General features: G+C 38.0%; 1 protein-coding gene and 1 pseudogene across 1 annotated transcript; one reads left to right on the top strand and one right to left on the bottom strand.

Moving 5' to 3' along the window:
• Nucleotides 1–183: 183 nt before the first annotated feature.
• si:dkey-22f5.9 (liver-expressed antimicrobial peptide 2) lies at nucleotides 184–2,330 on the bottom strand. Its single transcript, XM_026234550.1, has 3 exons — nucleotides 2,088–2,330; nucleotides 1,150–1,313; nucleotides 184–1,063 (listed from the first exon to the last, which is right to left on the bottom strand). Exons 1-3 carry the CDS (start codon nucleotides 2,157–2,159, stop codon nucleotides 1,024–1,026), a joined length of 276 nt encoding a protein of 91 aa, XP_026090335.1. The 5' UTR covers nucleotides 2,160–2,330; the 3' UTR covers nucleotides 184–1,023.
• A 1,369-nt stretch (nucleotides 2,331–3,699) lies between these two features.
• LOC113064036 (H(+)/Cl(-) exchange transporter 5-like) lies at nucleotides 3,700–17,082 on the top strand (annotated as a pseudogene).
• The last annotated feature ends 791 nt before the right edge of the window (nucleotides 17,083–17,873 follow it).

The following is a 17,873-nucleotide window of genomic DNA, read 5'->3' as shown; positions in this document are numbered from 1 at the left end:
ATAATACATTATGTTAACTGTAAAATCATATGTTTTTATCGTGGACATTTTTGTTTATAATATAACATTTTATAAATAGTGTAAATAAAAAAAAAAGAAACTGTGCTAAGGCTTCGAAAAAAATGCATATTTGAGGATGAACATTTCAGAAATGGATACCGGATCACAAATAAGAATTGTAACTTGAAATAATGAACCTGTTAGTGGTTTATTTGATTAACTTAAACTTTGCTCTAGTGTCAGAAAAGGAACATGCAATCTGGGTTCATTTGGAGGTCGTTCAAGTACAATGACATCAGTCTGTTACAGTACATTCTTGTGCAAATACTCCTCTCACTAACATGTGGATACTGAGCTACTTCAGGGCCCTTTGCCATTAGAACTGGGTCTCTCAGAACATGGAATATCCTGAGAAAGATATGTGCTGCTGTCAATTACAATCAATTACTGGCCCTGTGCCTATATCTTAATTAACACTGCTGAGGCCTTCTGTATGCCCTCATGGCTAAATACAGTACTTTATATCAAATATCACATGAATATAATTATTTCATACATATATAAATCCTAAAATAAAAATGTTAGCCTCAGTAACTCCAGCAAGTCCACATTCTAAACAGTAACAAATGCACTTTTACGGCACTGTGATTCTTAATGATGCATTAAACAAATTAAAAGATTATAAAAAAAGTTCATACAGATTAATAAAGCCTGTTAAGTATATTTACAATGCACTTACAGTTTTGTTAATTGTGTATTGATAAGCACAAGTCAAATATAAACCCCAAGAGTCAGGTTTAACATCATTGTTAATAAACAACAAGTTTTTTTTAAATGGCTTGAACATTAAACGTACACACTGTAATGTAACTTTTCAAGTCAGATTTGGCCACATACTCTACACATACTGTGCTATATACAGTTCAGAAATTAAAGTGCTTGAAACATATGGCCATTTTATATATACATATATATGTTGATTAGGTTGACTCATAAATTACTATTTTTCAGGCTTCCAATCCACTAAGAATGAACAGGCTCATTAAACGAACAGTGACCGTTCCTGGGGGTAGAAAATATAATCAGTTTTCAGATTCAGGGCAGGTTTGGGACTTCAAATGAAAGGAAATGATGACAGCGGTGACTTACCTGCAGAAACCTGTAATACACTCTATGTTGTCATGGCAGTAGGCTCCATATGGTTTGAACCCCATGATTCGCCACAGAGGGGACATTCGGATCTTGCGATGAAGTATATGTGATGACTGAAGATCTGATCGCACCTCAGGAGTCACTACTGGCACGGTAGATACCTACAGTAACATACAGCACTCAGTCAGCAGTGAACATATGCATACTGCTAACATGTGTAATATTAATAATAATAATGTAATAATTAATTAATTATTATTATTACTATTATGCACACTGCTAACATATGTAATATTATTATTATTATTATTATTATTAATAATAATAATAATAATAATAATGTAATAATAATAATGTAATAATTAATTAATTACTATTATGCACACTGCTAACATATGCAATATTAGTAATAATAAAATATAATTTTAAATATAATAATAATATAATGTAATAATTAATTAATTATTATTATTATTATTATTATGCATACTGCTAACATATGTAATATCAATAATACTAAAATAAAAATTTAAATATAATAACTATTATTATTATTAAAAACTTGATTAATGGGGTAACACTTTAATATAAGGTCGCATTTGTTAATATTAGTTAATGCATTAGCGAACATTAACTGTTAGCAGTGTATTTTTTTATAATTTATTAATCTTTTTGAATTGTTAGCTCTTAAAAATACAGTTGTTCATTGATCGTGCTATACCTCACAGTGCGTTAACTATTTTGATTTTAAGAAATGTGTTGAAATTAGCATCCGCTAGTATTGTTCAGGGTTAGTTAAGGTAAATTAATGCAACTAATGTTAACAATTGAAAGCTTACTGTAAAGTGGGTTTTTTACAAAATAATTAACCCGGTATGACATGTTCTTGATACCTGTGGGTGAAAAATAGTTGTTGGAAAGAGGTTTAAACTTACCTGGTACATCAGCATTAGCAAAATGAATGTGCAATATCCGAATGTAGGCAGGTTAAAGTGATGAAGATGCATTTTGGCAATGTAATTTCCCACAAAACTCCAGTATGTCAGTGTGTCCAGAAGATTACTTGAGCTTTGCAAAGACCATGTGTATTTATGACCCTCCAGCACTGATCTTACCTCCCCACCCTCTGTCGATCCGTCTCTTCTGCTCTCTTACTCTGCTCAAGGCCATGGCCAAGATAAAAATAGTGCGTTTGGTAAATATTTGAGAGTTTACGTAAGCTTAAACTGGCATTAATGTCTAGTTGTCTAGCTTCTGGGATCGATGGGAGTAAAAAAAGATTTCAGAAGTGCTGCAAAAAATGTTTGAGACATTTACAGTAGCCTACATTTACATCATGTTTAGACTGTTTTTGTATAAACAAATTCTTTTTTTCAGAATTTTTAAATAACTTTAATGAAAAAAGTATGTTCTTGTCTCTCAAAATCAATAAGTCATTAAGTTCACACAGATAAAACATGGCCTGATCATACCAAGAATATTGCACGCAATTGCATCAGTCATCCCAAGTATGAATACAATTAATATAATTAACATATGAATATAAAACATGGCACAGGCGGAATAATGTAACAGATACTATGAGATCTTGTCTTGGTCTTGTCATGCATTAAGTTTTTTATGCAGTTTTTATTTGTAACAACGCAAGACCATTAATTAACTTAATGGTGGGAAATTTACAAGAAGTGGGGACCAGTAATAGGAATGAATCAGATTACATTTTAAACATTCACATAGGCTACATTTAATATTTAACTCTAAATGAAGGTAGTGATTTTAAGAACTCTGTAAGGCATCATGCTGAACGACCTCACACAGGTGAACGGTGAAGGTTCAGTATGTGCTCCAAATGACAGAACACTGTGATCCAGTCCCACATTTTATTTAAATATTTGTTTTGAAAATCTGTGGACTATCAATTATTTGTGATGTACACTCACGGTTTCATGTTTTTTTTCTTTGGAATAGAAGTCTTGATGCCGTTTAAAGAGATAAAACAAAGTCCATATGGTTCAGGACAACACAAAGTCCATACAGTTCTTGACAACACAAAGTCCATTAGGTTCAGGACAACACAAAGTCCGTAAAGTTCAGCAGCATGTAATTTTGGTAACAAATATAATCACGCTGCGGAATCACTGTAGGCTCAGTCTGTTTCCATTGTCACCTATAGATGGCAACATTGAGCCACTCATTGATCGCTTGTGTGGACCTATTTAATGCTTAGGGCACGATATATATATTATATAATAATATAATATAACTAGTAGCGTTAGTACTTTTTTCAATAAATTGTGAGTAAAAGGATGAGTTGCTAATGAGCAGTTTATTATTTCTCTGGTATGACCACTGATCTATAATATAGATCAGTGTGTACTGTGTATGACAAGTTACAACCAACCAGCTGTGAGAGACATTCTTAATCGATTGCTGAAGTCTGATCTTGTGGATCGGCGCTCGGCTATTCATGTCGAACGGGGATTTTACGTCATTGACATCGGCGCTTGAGTGAAACAAACAAGGTAAATGTTTAGTAGTTTCACTTTAACCCAAGTACAGTCAATGTACGACAAGTTGACTTTATAAACATGTTTTGGAACAGTTCCTTTTGATGCCATTAAGCCAAGGCTTCCAAGTTTACGAAAATTACAGCTGGTTAGCTTGCAGCCTTTCAGCTATTCTGCTAACCAGCTCCATTAGTATTTTTGTGAATTTGTCACAATAGTTCCTCATTGCTGACAGCTTGAAGCAGATAAGGAAGTGTGCTGTCAGCGCTTTTTTCTACGCTATTTGTCGCAGTCAAATATATAACGTTAGTTCATATATTTTGCAGGTTAATTGGCTAAGCTATAATGATGACCCACTTCTTAAGTTTGCTGATGTCATTTGTTAGCTTTGGTAAACCTTTAATCAAAGCTGCTACGTTTATTAGCTAAATATAGTACACACAAATGTAAATATTGGGGAAGAAATACGTTTTTGTTGTTTTAACTTTAAAGGCAAATAAAAAAAAGAGCTATAAATACTTTATAAACATTTTATTTAATTTTATTTATTTTGTTTATTATTATTTTTACAATAATTTTCACAATTTTGCTCTGGCTGTATTTGTAAATCTTTAAAACCAATGATAAAAAAAAGATAAACCTTTAATCGTATATATTACAGTTGGAACTCTAAAGTTCGTTCATAGTGATGATCTGATCATCTCTGCTGTTCATATTAAATTCTTACTATTAAATTTAGAGTTTATCTGCTTTATGTTATTTGTAATCCAGAATCATAATATATGCCATTAAAAAGCCATGGTGTAAATCATAGCTAGGCTACTATTTAATCTAGAAGTGCATGGTAAACATTAATAGTTGGGCGGATGCTTTCAAGCTTTAACTCAAATGGAGTCTCTTGTGCTCAGGTCTAAGGACTTTTCCATGTCCTCCACATTCTGGAGGATAAATGGACAACACGGGCTATTGCAGTGAGAGCTTCAACAGCCAGCAGAGTGGAACTAGCGATGAGGACATGGTGGAGATCACAGGAGCAACACTGGACTTCTCCAGCACTGATGACGTGCCTCCTCTGGACCGGGACTATGGCTCAGGTGAGTGCCAGATCTGCATTTATAGTGAGATGAGACAAAGGCAGTGGAAAAAATCGTCCCCAATGGTGAGGAGAGGTGACAATATAAGTCATATTATTTCCCCAGAGTAGCTGCCACCAAGTTTTATCCTTATTCAATTGTGTTCTTTTCCATATTTTTATTATCATTCACAAGATTCCCATTCGTTTCTTCCTTTCTCTCATCATATGATATCAGGGGCAAATGTGTAATGTATAGGTCTCAGGGGGTTGTGTGTCCGTGAGAAAATAGTTGTGAGAATTCGCTGAGGTCATAACTTTGGTATTTGCCACCCCCCAACAGAAATCCTTTTATCAGTGAGATCAAAGTCTCCCCTCTAGTTATTTCTTTTGTAGCTAGTTTCATATTTTGAGTGGTTTCAGGTTTTCACATCCATCTGTTTCCCTTGAACTTCCTCGGTGTTTGATATCAGTTGCTTTGTTGGGTGTTTTGTTGGGTGTGATTTGGTACTTCCACAGAGAATATGGGTTATTTTTTGCTTAAATACAAACATTTTTTGATCATTTTTTCATAAACAACTTTTGTGTTGTATACTTAGAATCATTATGAATACTGTATGGCGCAGTTAATAATATATAATTAAGCTGGATAATCATTAAGCATAGCTAGTTTTATTGCTGTTTTTTTTTTTTTTTTTTTGTAGTGTAATGTATTTCCTGTTCTTGGTACTACTAAAATCTTTCTATGAAGAACTGTGAACACTGGAACAGGAATGTGCACTACCAAAAACGTGACATGACATCCTTTATCCCCTTTCCACTAAAAGCCCATAAGAAGTATATATGAAGCATTGAAATGTAATATATAATCCTTCTTATTTGATATTTAATGTTGTTATATATTTAATAGTAATAAAAATAATTAATTCAAATAAATATGACTGCAGCAACTGTTCAAAAGTCTGTAAGAATTTTTTTCAAAGTGCCCCTATTATGCTATTTCTAGTATTGCCTATCATGCAGTGTTCATGCTCATGTCGCTGTATGTGAATGTAAACAATCTGCACAGTCTAAACGAGTCATCAGTAATTTGAATCCCACTTCTGTGTCAGCTACACTTTCCTGGGTTTGCACAATGCCCACCTATGTTCTACATTAGCCAGCTGCAACTTACGGACAAATACAGAACTATGGCATAGGTTTAACGTTTCCCATACACGCCGTATGTGGTAGACCAATCACAACAAACTAGGCCATCTGACCAATCAGAGCAGAGTAGGCTGACGGAAAGGAGGGGTTTAAGAGAGACTGAATCTTAGAACTGCTTCAGATGAATTATTTGAGAATTGTTGGAAAATTAGGTGATATTTAATGGCATATTTTTGAGAAAACAAAAGCGTTTTTTTGACCTTGCATGCATGAAAACCTATTGTAGGAGACACCCAAAACAATATTAGGAACCTTAAAATGGCGTGGTAGGTGCACTTTAAATAAAAAATACATTTATAATTGATCAGTAAAGACATTTATAGTTTCAAATAAATGCTGTTCTTTTGAACTTTCTATTTATCATAAATATATTAAAATAGAAAACAGTTATTGCACATAATGTAACATAATGTTACGAAATATTAACTTCTAAATATTATTACATAATCCGTTCCAGTGGACACTCACCATAATGAAAACTCCAGCGTTCATTTTGATCATGGCTTGTCTTTAAAAACGGAGACAAAGATGTTCACACTGCGGGACTGTTGCTCCAAAACGTCTGACACTGCCAGAATTTCGTCAGAGGTAAAATTTGATCGCAAAAAATCGTTCGTTCAATCATCGAAAAAAAAAAAAGACTGACTTCGGTCTTCTGAATTTTGCTTGTTGATTTTTTTTTTTTTTGATGATGATGATGTTATCTCACCCTTTGCCTTTGGACATTAGTGGTTCAAGAAAAGCAAGTTTATAGGGAAACTCCACACCTGTTCTGTGTACTTAAATTATTCTCGTCGCTTCATAACTTTACAGTTGAACCACTGATGGCAGATGGACCATTCTGACAATGTCTTTCATACTTTTCTGGACTTTGAGAGTCTAATTTACTTTGCAGTCAATGTAACAGTCACAAGCCTCATGGTTTTCATCCAAAATATCTTAAATTGTGTTGCGAAGACGAACAAATCTTTTACAGGTTTGGAATAACATGGGGGTAAGTGATTAATGGCGAAATGTTCATTTTGCTGTGGAGTAACCCTTTAAAGGACTAGGTCAAATTTCTGGCCTTCTGCCCTTTTTGGTTGAAACGGTACCAGATTGGTTGAAACATCCTATCGGTGGAAAAAGGGCTCTTGTGATCATTTTGTTATACCACCTGAGGCCTTTAACTGCATCTGGTATAAATAACATCTGGTTATTTGTTTTGTACTTTTGACCTGCATCTGTGCAGGGGGTTCATATGGAGCTGAAGATGGGCCCAATGGGGTTCCTAAACTGATGGATCTGCTAGATGAGCCAGTGCCTGGGGTCGGCACATATGAAGACTTCAACACCATCGACTGGGTCCGAGAGAAATCTAAGGACCGGGATCGGCACCGAGAGGTGACTGTACAATCGAAACATCTTCTATGCTCAGAAAGAAATGAATCATGCATGCGGTGCAGTTCACTCGTGTTCATTTGTGGTCTTCCATTTCTCTTCATGTTAGATTGCTACCAAGAGTAAAGAGTCAGCCTTGGCTCTGATGAAGAGTATCAGCGATGCCTTCTCTGGCTGGCTTCTCATGCTGCTCGTTGGACTGATGTCAGGTTGGTTTGTTTCTATAATATTAAAGCTTAAGTATCATTAGGAATGATTATAGAGCAAATTAAAAATAGCTTTTGAATTTCCTATTAAATACCATCTGGCGTTTTATAGCATGGGCTGTTCTGTTTGATTTCAGGTGCTCTGGCTGGTGGCATCGACATCTCTGCCCACTGGATGACAGATCTGAAGGAGGGAGTGTGTCTGAACGGCTTCTGGTTTAATCACGAGCACTGCTGCTGGAACTCCAATGAGACGACCTTCCAGGAGAGAGACAAATGCCCTAACTGGAAAAGCTGGGCAGAGCTCATTGTTGGTACTAATGACGGTTCCTTCGCCTAACATCATGATATTACTGAGTATGGTGCTGGGGCTTTTTCTTTGCTGTTCTCCTTCCTGGCTGTGCTGTTTAGTCAGGGCTTTGCCCCGTATGCCTGTGGCCTCGGATACCTGAGCGTACAATATTTATATATCATGTTTTGACACACAGGTTGTTTAAATTGCTATATAACAATTTAAAGGCACTGTTAAAGAATGTGCTAATATTCTTGCTTTGTCCCTCTACGATCAATGACTTCTGAAGCTGCTGTGTTATCAGGGGTTTCTACCTTGTGGTATGGATCCTCTTAACAATACTAATAACCCAGCGTTCATTTTTGATCATGGCTTGTCTTTAAAACGGAGACAAAGATGTTCACACTGCGGGGACTGTTGCTCCAAAACGTCTGACACTGCCAGAATTTCGTCAGAGGTAAAATTTGATCGCAAAAAATCGTTCGTTCAATCATCGAAAAAAAAAAGACTGACTTCGGTCTTCTGAATTTTGCTTGTTGATTTTTTTTTTTTTTGATGATGATGATGTTATCTCACCCTTTGCCTTTGGACATTAGTGGTTCAAGAAAAGCAAGTTTATAGGGAAAACTCCACACCTGTTCTGTGTACTTAAATTATTCTCGTCGCTTCATAACTTTACAGTTGAACCACTGATGGCAGATGGGACCATTCTGACAATGTCTTTCATACTTTTCTGGACTTTGAGAGTCTAATTTACTTTGCAGTCAATGTAACAGTCACAAGCCTCATGGTTTTCATCCAAAATATCTTAAATTGTGTTGCGAAGACGAACAAATCTTTTACAGGTTTGGAATAACATGGGGGTAAGTGATTAATGGCGAAATGTTCATTTTGCTGTGGAGTAAACCCTTTAAAGGACTAGGTCAAATTTCTGGCCTTCTGCCCTTTTTGGTTGAAACGGTACCAGATTGGTTGAAACATCCTATCGGTGGAAAAAAGGGCTCTTGTGATCATTTGTTATACCACCTGAGGCCTTTAACTGCATCTGGTATAAATAAACATCTGGTTATTTGTTTTGTACTTTTGACCTGCATCTGTGCAGGGGGTTCATATGGAGCTGAAGATGGGCCCAATGGGGTTCCTAAACTGATGGATCTGCTAGATGAGCCAGTGCCTGGGGTCGGCACATATGAAGACTTCAACACCATCGACTGGGTCCGAGAGAAATCTAAGGACCGGGATCGGCACCGAGAGGTGACTGTACAATCGAAACATCTTCTATGCTCAGAAAGAAATGAATCATGCATGCGGTGCAGTTCACTCGTGTTCATTTGTGGTCTTCCATTTCTCTTCATGTTAGATTGCTACCAAGAGTAAAGAGTCAGCCTTGGCTCTGATGAAGAGTATCAGCGATGCCTTCTCTGGCTGGCTTCTCATGCTGCTCGTTGGACTGATGTCAGGTTGGTTTGTTTCTATAATATTAAAGCTTAAGTATCATTAGGAATGATTATAGAGCAAATTAAAAATAGCTTTTGAATTTCCTATTAAATACCATCTGGCGTTTTATAGCATGGGCTGTTCTGTTTGATTTCAGGTGCTCTGGCTGGTGGCATCGACATCTCTGCCCACTGGATGACAGATCTGAAGGAGGGAGTGTGTCTGAACGGCTTCTGGTTTAATCACGAGCACTGCTGCTGGAACTCCAATGAGACGACCTTCCAGGAGAGAGACAAATGCCCTAACTGGAAAAGCTGGGCAGAGCTCATTGTTGGTACTAATGACGGTCCTTTCGCCTACATCATGAATTACCTGATGTATGTGTGCTGGGCTCTGCTGTTCTCCTTCCTGGCTGTGTCTTTAGTCAGGGCATTTGCCCCGTATGCCTGTGGCTCTGGAATACCTGAGGTAAGCAATATTTAATATCATGTTTTGACACACAGGTTGTTAAATTGCTATATAACAATTTATAGGCAACTGTTAAAATGTCCTAATTCTTGTTTGTCACTCTAGATCAAGACTATCCTGAGTGGCTTTATTATCAGGGGCTACCTGGGTAAATGGACTCTTATAATAAAAACCATCACCCTTGTGTTGGCTGTGTCATCTGGACTCAGTCTGGGCAAAGAAGGGCCTCTGGTACATGTGGCCTGTTGCTGTGCCAACATCCTATGCCACCTGTTCACCAAGTACCGCAGGAATGAGGCAAAGAGACGAGAGGTATGATGACTTTTGATGATTTTTTTTTACTCCCAGTAAATCCACCTTATAATGTTAATGCATTTTTGTGCACAATATAACTAGCAAATTAGAATAATGAAGTATCAGGAGCCACTGGGGCTAAAGTAAAGGCATGTAACATTTGTTGTTACATTTTTGTGGCTTTCCTCTAAGGACATTCTGGTTGCCTGTTTTTGTGGTTTAATGTTTAAAACCTACTCATTGTGAGAATGTTTTTTTATTGACATCATGAAGACGAGACCAAACATAAGATGATCGCATTTTATTTTTCACATTTGAGGCCTTTGTTGATCCAAGCTTTTTTTTGTGATAAGCTTGGCTTACTCTTTCAGTTCTGTCTTTCTTCTTGTTGTATGTTGATTAGGTTTTGTCTGCCGCAGCAGCTGTTGGTGTGTCGGTAGCTTTCGGAGCACCGATTGGTGGAGTTCTGTTCAGTCTGGAAGAGGCAAGAATACTCTTAACATATACTCTCACCATTATCTTCTAGTGTCTTTTCAATAACTAGAATCTCTCTCACTTTATCATGTAGGTGAGTTATTATTTCCCCCTGAAGACGCTGTGGCGCTCTTTCTTTGCTGCGTTGGTGGCGGCTTTCACCCTTCGGTCCATCAACCCGTTGGTAAACAGCAGGGCTGGTGCTCTTCTACGTGGAGTTCCCACTCCCCCTGGCACTGCTGGAGCTTCATACCCTTTGTCCTGTTGGGTTATTTTTGGGGAATCTGGGGAGCTTCTTCATCCGTGCAAATATTGCATGCGTGTCCGGCCGACGTAAGGACTACTCGGCTGGGGTCACTAACCCTGTTTTGGAGGTGCTGGTTGTGACGGCTGTCACGGCCTCTGATAGCGTCCCCAACAGCTACACGGCGTAATGAGCACCAGCGATGCTGATCTCAGAGCTGTTCAACGATGCGGCCTGCTGGAGTTCCGGCACAGCTGTGATAACGTATGCCAATAGTGAGCGTCCACCAAGAGCAGCAAGTAATGCTCTGCCTGATAGAACCAGGCAGGGACCACGAATGTGATACACCGCCATGTGGCAGCTCTCACTGGGCCCTGGTCTTTACAGATGCTCATTCCACAGTTGGCTGACCTTCGGCATGAGGTACAGGGCAAATCCAATCCATCAATCCAATCTTCCTTTTCTTCTAATTGCTCATCTTTCCTTCTTTCTTTTTTTCCATCCAGTCCATTCAACTTTTCCCTTCAACGTATCCATACTTCCTTCCTCCTTTGCCAAACCATGGCTATCCTTTCTTCTTCCTTTTCGTTTCTATCCACTCATCCCTCCCTCTATTAACCAAACCTTTTCCCACCCTTTGCTTGCCATCACATCATCATCTTTCTACATTCCTGTATCCATCACTGCTTTCTTTTTAATCCCCATGTTTATCTTTCTTCCATCCATTAATCCTTTCTTCCATTTTATCCATCCATCCACTCCATTATCTTTTCTTCCATAATCCATCCTTCTTTTTTTCCATCCATTCTATAATTTTTTCTCCATTCCAATCTTTAAACTCAGACTCACTTTTAGTGTCAAGAATAATTTTCTAACTTTTCACGCATTCTACCCATTTCTTTTCTTTCTTCTGTCTTTTTTTCCCATTCTTTCCCCTTCCCCCCATTCCCATCAATTCTTTCCCTTCTTTCTCATCCTTTTCTCGTCTTCCTTCCATTTTGATCCATTCATGCTTTTTCTTCTATGATGTCTTTTCTTATATTCCATCTCCTTTCTTTATTATTTGTATCCATAAATGCATTAATCCCATCCATCCATTCCTTTAATTGTGTTCTTTTTTCCATTCTACCCTTCCTCCTCACCATGCCATCCTTCCTACACTGGCATCCATCCATCCAATTTCTTTTCTTTTCCATGTTTCTTCCTTCCATCAATCAGGATCCCATCCATCCTTAACAATTTTTGATTCATATCTCCTTCTTTCCATCTATCCATACATTCTATCTGATTTTCTTCTTCCCTTAGAAAGTGTCAGACCACAGTTTTTATTTTGGAAGACAAGTAGTGGTTACAGGTGTCCTGTGTGTCCTCCCAGGTGGCCCTCTGGGGCTCTTCATCCCCCAGATAATGGCTGTGGGAGCGATTGCATGGAGGCTGCTTGGTGTGGGTATGGAGGCAGCTGGCATAATTACCACCATGAACTGGGTAATCTTCAGCAGGCTGGTGCTCACCTGGAACGCGGACTGGCCATCAGCCCCGGGCCCCGGGCTGATGGCTCATGGTGGGCGCTGCCGCCTAGATCTGGGCTAAAGACTTTGTCAAACTGTCTTCTGTGAAAAATGTGTGCCGTAAGTGGCTTAGTCCAGGTAAGACATTTTATCCCAAAGCTGCATGTCTTGGTCTTTCATAGGCGGGTGTAACCTCGTATGACAATCTCTCTTGGTGGGTCATTATGTTTGAGCTAACGGGCGGCCTGGAATACATTGTGCCTCTCATGGCTGCCACCATGGGACTAAGTAAATGGGGTGGCAGATGGCTTTTGGGTCGCAGAAGGTATTATGAGGGCTCAGTAATCCGTCTCAATGGTTAACCCCTTCCTGGGAGCCTAAGGAGGAGGTTCAGCCACAAAGACCGGTGGGCCATGGACGTGATGCGACCCCGCCGTAGTGGACCCCCCGCTCTCCGTGGAATCACGCGCAGGATGGGGAGCTTGGAAGCGTGGAGGACGTCGAGTCACCTCGATTGGCTGAAACATCATACAGGCCGGTTTCCCTGTTGGCGTGGTCTCGCCAATGGTCTCCCAGAGACTTGGTGGGCTTTGTGCAGCGCAGGGGTCTGGTTCATCTCTATTGGTAAAGAGATTACACTCTATAGGACTGTTTTTATGTCTTGGGCATGTGATTGCTGATTGCATGGCGTTGTGTTCCGCCTGAAGGAGTAAGCCTCAGCCAAATATAACAAATGTGACCTCATGTCATTTAAAATATCTAAGACTCTTTTTGTCTTCGGTCTTTTTGATGGACAAACAGAGAAAAATGCTTTTAGATTTTCCTCAGAGGTCTTGAACAGGCAGGAAAAGTAATAGTCAGTGACAGTTTTCAATTTTAAAGCTGCAGAAGGTAACTTTTGTAAAAAAAACATTTTTTACATATTTGTTAAACCTGTCATTATGTCCTGAAAGTAGAATATGAGACAGATAATCTGTGAAAAAATCAAGCTCCTCTGGCTCCTCCCAGTGGTCCTATTGCCAATTGCAGAAAGCCATCCGCTCCCGGTAAAAAACAACCAATCAGAGCTGCGGTCCGTAACTTTGTTTGTGTTCAAAATGTAGAAAAATGTATATAATAAGCAAGTACACCATGAATCCATTTTCCAAACCGTGTTTTTAGCTTGTCCTGAATCACTAGGGTACACCTATAATAAGTGTTTATATTCGGACTATTTTAGATTGCTTCGGGGGTACCGCGGCGGAGTAACCCAGTACCTTTGTGATTGTTCATAGACATAAACAGAGAGAAGTAGTTCCGGCTACAATGTTCTTCTGCAAGACGCAAGCAGTTCTGTTTATTAACCGCTAGAGCGTCAAAAGTTACCTACCGCAGCTTTAACCCTCATGTGGTGTTCGGGTCAATTTGACCCGGAGAAGATTTTCTTTTTCCCGAAAATAATAGTTAATGTTATCGCTCTGGACTGAAACTTAGTGACTTTGTTCCCAAAGGGTATAACTAAAACTCAAATTTTGGGGGGAAATTTTCTTACTTTTTTGTGGGGTTTTGTTACCTTGTTACACTTGTGGTGTTCCCGGTCAAAAAAGACCGGCCTATAAAAAATAGCTTATAAATTACTCATTATACCATATTTTCACCCAATCTTGGATTCAATCTTTTTGTCAAACAAATAATTTATGTATTTTGAGTAAAAAACTAATAATTTATGAGTAAATTTGGAAATATGAAAAAAAATTATGAAAAAAATGGCTACTGTTGATCACACTAGTCTACTCTACTGTTTCACCAGGAATTTTGTTTTGAAACTTTTGTTTTGTAAAAAATATGCCACATAGTCACACTTGTGGTGTTCCCGGTCAAAAATGACCGGCCTATAAAAAAAAGCTTAGAAATCACTCATTATAACATATTTTCACCCAATCTTGGATTGAATCTTTTTGTCAACTTGTTCTCTTTCAATTAGGACTGGTTTTATATTTCTGTTTGCATCTGATTAATCGTGGGCCTCATTTATCTGAGAGTAAGCATGGTCAAAAATTGTCACAATGGCCAACCATTGAAAGTGAATGGGAGACACTGAAAATAACAGAACAATTTAGTTTTCAGGATCATGTTCATTATTTTCATGTACACATATGAGCATATGTGCTTGCAAACATCGAGCCCTTGGACCTGTGCATGTATCGATACATTTATACACACGCTACCCAGACACACACGTTAAAACACACAAACTTTTTTGAGCATTACACAAGGAAAACCTTCAGGAGGAGGCTGTTCCTGGGGAAATCCATGGTGACCCCCCTGATACAGAGGCGCCAAAATATACCCAGAGCACTGCCCTCTGCTACATTGGTGAGAGACACACAAACACCAGAACCAGGTCCTTCAGCTGGCACAGGCAAAGGAGAGAAACAAAAGAGATGCACTTTGTGTGCCCCAAAAGATGTGAAAACAGGCACTGTCTGTTTCAAATGCAGAGTGCACATTTGCAAGGCACATACATTATACTGTTGTCAGTCATGTGCATAAGTGACACAAAATGACCAATTGCAAATTACCTTAAAAATGCTTTTGTTAGTCACTTGCATGAGTACACACAGAGAATGTCACAGTTTCTTATTTTGGTTAGTTCATAATTTGGAAAACTGAAAGAAAATGAACAGTGTTTGATTTGTGTTCTCTATATGACAGCGTTAATGTGTTTATTTTTTGTATGTCACAATGGTCAGATTTGTCAGGGAACAGCACAAGTGTTACTGTGCACCCCTTTTCTGAAAATTAAAGCATTTCAAAATACAAGCCCTGTGTTTTGTAATTTTCTACATTCACTTTCAATGGCCGGCCATTTTTGACCGGGAACATCACAAGTGTGACTTTGTGCCATTTTGTACAAAATAAAAGCAATTCAAAAAAAAATTCCTTGTTAAATATCAAAGTAGGCCAGTGTGATCAACAGTGAAACTTTTTTTCACCTTTTTCACAATATTGACAAAATTATTAACAAATAATGCTTTTTTCACTCAAAAACTGAGGTGCATAAGCTCGGATAAATGACTCCTACAATTAAATAGTTTGAAAATTAAATGCAAAACCAGTCCTAATTGAAAGAGAACAAGTTGACAAAAAGATTGAATCCAAGATTGGGTGAAAATATGTTATAATGAGTGATTTCTAAGCTATTTTTTATAGGCCGGTCATTTTTGACCGGGAACACCACAGGTGTGACCTATGTGCCATATTTTTTACAAAACAAAAGTTTCAAAACAAAATTCCTGGTGAAACATCAACAGTAGCCAATTTTTTCATAATTTGTTTTTCATATTTCCAAATTTACTCATAAATTATTTGTTTTTTACTCAAAAAATGAGATGCCTACTCTCAGATAAATGAGGCCCATGATTAATCAGATGCAAACAGAATTATAAAACCAGTCCTAATTGAAAGAGAACAAGTTGACAAAAAGACTGAATCCAAGATTGGCTGAAAATATGGTACAATGAGTGATTTATAAGCTTTTTTTTATGGGTCGGTCATTTTTGACCGGGAACACCACAGGTGTTATTGGGTTTTGAACACCACATGAGGGTTAAGTGAACTTTCCCTTTAATTACTGTATTATGGGGATCATGTGAATTAGACTATAGGTCAGTCATGAGAAGGTTTATAATTCTCCATTTCTCTCTGGCAGAAAATGCTCGTCAACGTCAGGAAGGTGTGGTTAGTGCCTCCCGAATCTTCTTCACTGAATACACACCTCCACAGCCACCCAGCAGTCCTCCTCCGTTGAAGCTCCGTGGTATCATGGATCTCAGCCCATTTACTGTTACCGACCACACTGCCATGGACATCGTGGTGGACATCTTTCGCAAGCTGGGCCTGCGCCAGTGTCTCGTCACTCACAACGGGTAAAGCCTTGCTTATTCTTTGCTTAGCCTGTCAGTTTGAGCTAATATTATAGTGTCCATCATTTACATATGTCAGAATTATTTCACATCGCATATATTTGGTTAAGCTCAATATAATTGATCTCATTCCTCTTTTCCCCCACAGGCGTTTACTAGGCATCATCACCAAAAAGGATATTCTTAAACATATGGCTCAGATGGCTAACCGAGACCCTGACTCTATTCTCTTCAACTAAAGTGCCAAACTGGATGTTCTGAAACACCAACCAGTTTGAAACCACCCATTGGGCAGAAATCAGCAGTCTGGCCTAATTATTTGCACTACAGAACTGTCAGTACTGGGTTAGCATCCATTCACACTGTGAATCCATTTGTAGAGCCTCATTGGCGCTGGCGCTACAACTGCAGGACGGAGGACCTTGAGCAGCGCTTTATGCACTCCAGCAGCTAGCTTAAAATTTGGGATTAAGAGTGCAACCAAGTGTTGGTGTTTGCAAGTAATCGACCCATCATAACATATCAATGCATCAAAACATATCACACTACTTACCACACAAGCAAAACCGTTGCAATCGTAACATTTTGTAGCATAAATCTAAATATTGACATTCACCTACCCGTTGTATTACTCAAACCCAAACATCTCTGGTGAAAAGACCACATATTACTCTAGAGCTCTCCTGACTTCCAATACGGAATGGATGTTAATCAGAAGTTAAAACCATTATTTGTTGTTTACATGTTCATATGCATTTTTTGTCTTTTTTTGATTTTTACTCTGTTTAAATGTGCGTTTGCAAGTATTCCAGCATCTGAAAGCTCTCGGGACGAATGTCAAGTCTGTACCATGTTCCCAAGCTTTGTAATCAGTCATAAGCAGCACTGTGAGGTGTCTGCCAAGAAATGATGCATTAAAATGACTCATTCTGTATGTTTTTTCGTATTACATGCACTTTTCAAATAATAACTTAATTTTTTTTTTTTTTTTTTACTTTTCTCACTTTTAATTGTGCTGTCAAGTGCAAGGTTGTGGGTTCGATTCCCCGGGAACACATGATAGGTAAAAATTGATAGCCTGAATGCACTGTAAGTCGCTTGGATAAAAGCGTCTGCTAAATGCATAAATTCAATTTGATTTAATTTTTTGTATTTTTCTAAATTACTAAATTTTTACCCTACCATTCAAAAGATTGGGTTCAGTAACACGGTTTATGTTTTTGAAATTAGTATCTTATGCTCACCAAGGGTGCATTTATTTGATAAAAAAAAAAAACAGTAAAAAAATTTCATACATTTAATATGTTTTGAAATGTCATTTATTCCTGTGATTCCAAACTCCAGTCTCCAGTGTCACATGATCTTTCATGGCTCAAGAACCATTTCTCTTTTCAGGTTTCTAATGTTGAATATAAAGTTCAAAAGAACTGCATTTATTTGAACTGGAAATCTGTATAAATTGAAATTAATTAATTAATAATTAAATAACTTTACTGTTCAATGCATCCTTACTGAATAAAAAGATTGATTTCTAAAAATAATAATAATAATAATGAACTTACTAACCCAAAACTTTTGATCGGTAGTCCATGTGATTATCAAATGTTGTAATACCACTGTAAAAACCACACAGTGTGTAGCATTTCCTAACGCAAATTGGGTTGGAATCATTTTTTTGCCAGTATGTATGTGCAATCAATGCAAAATGGCATTACACTATACTGT

Source organism: Carassius auratus, chromosome 46 (assembly GCF_003368295.1).
Source record: "Carassius auratus strain Wakin chromosome 46, ASM336829v1, whole genome shotgun sequence".
NCBI lineage: Eukaryota > Metazoa > Chordata > Actinopteri > Cypriniformes > Cyprinidae > Carassius > Carassius auratus.
The sequence above is the reverse complement of the archived record's forward strand: the minus strand, read 5'-3'. Positions and strand labels throughout refer to the sequence as shown.

Coding starts and splice junctions, on each gene's coding strand:
- si:dkey-22f5.9 (XM_026234550.1), bottom strand. CDS start 2,159: ATGCATCTTCATCACTTTAACCTGCCTACATTCGGATATTGCACATTC. Junction 1,314..2,087: donor TGCTAATGCTGATGTACCAG/GTAAGTTTAAAC, acceptor ATGTTACTGTAG/GTATCTACCGTGCCAGTAGT. Junction 1,064..1,149: donor TGTATTACAGGTTTCTGCAG/GTAAGTCACCGC, acceptor TTCTACCCCCAG/GAACGGTCACTGTTCGTTTA.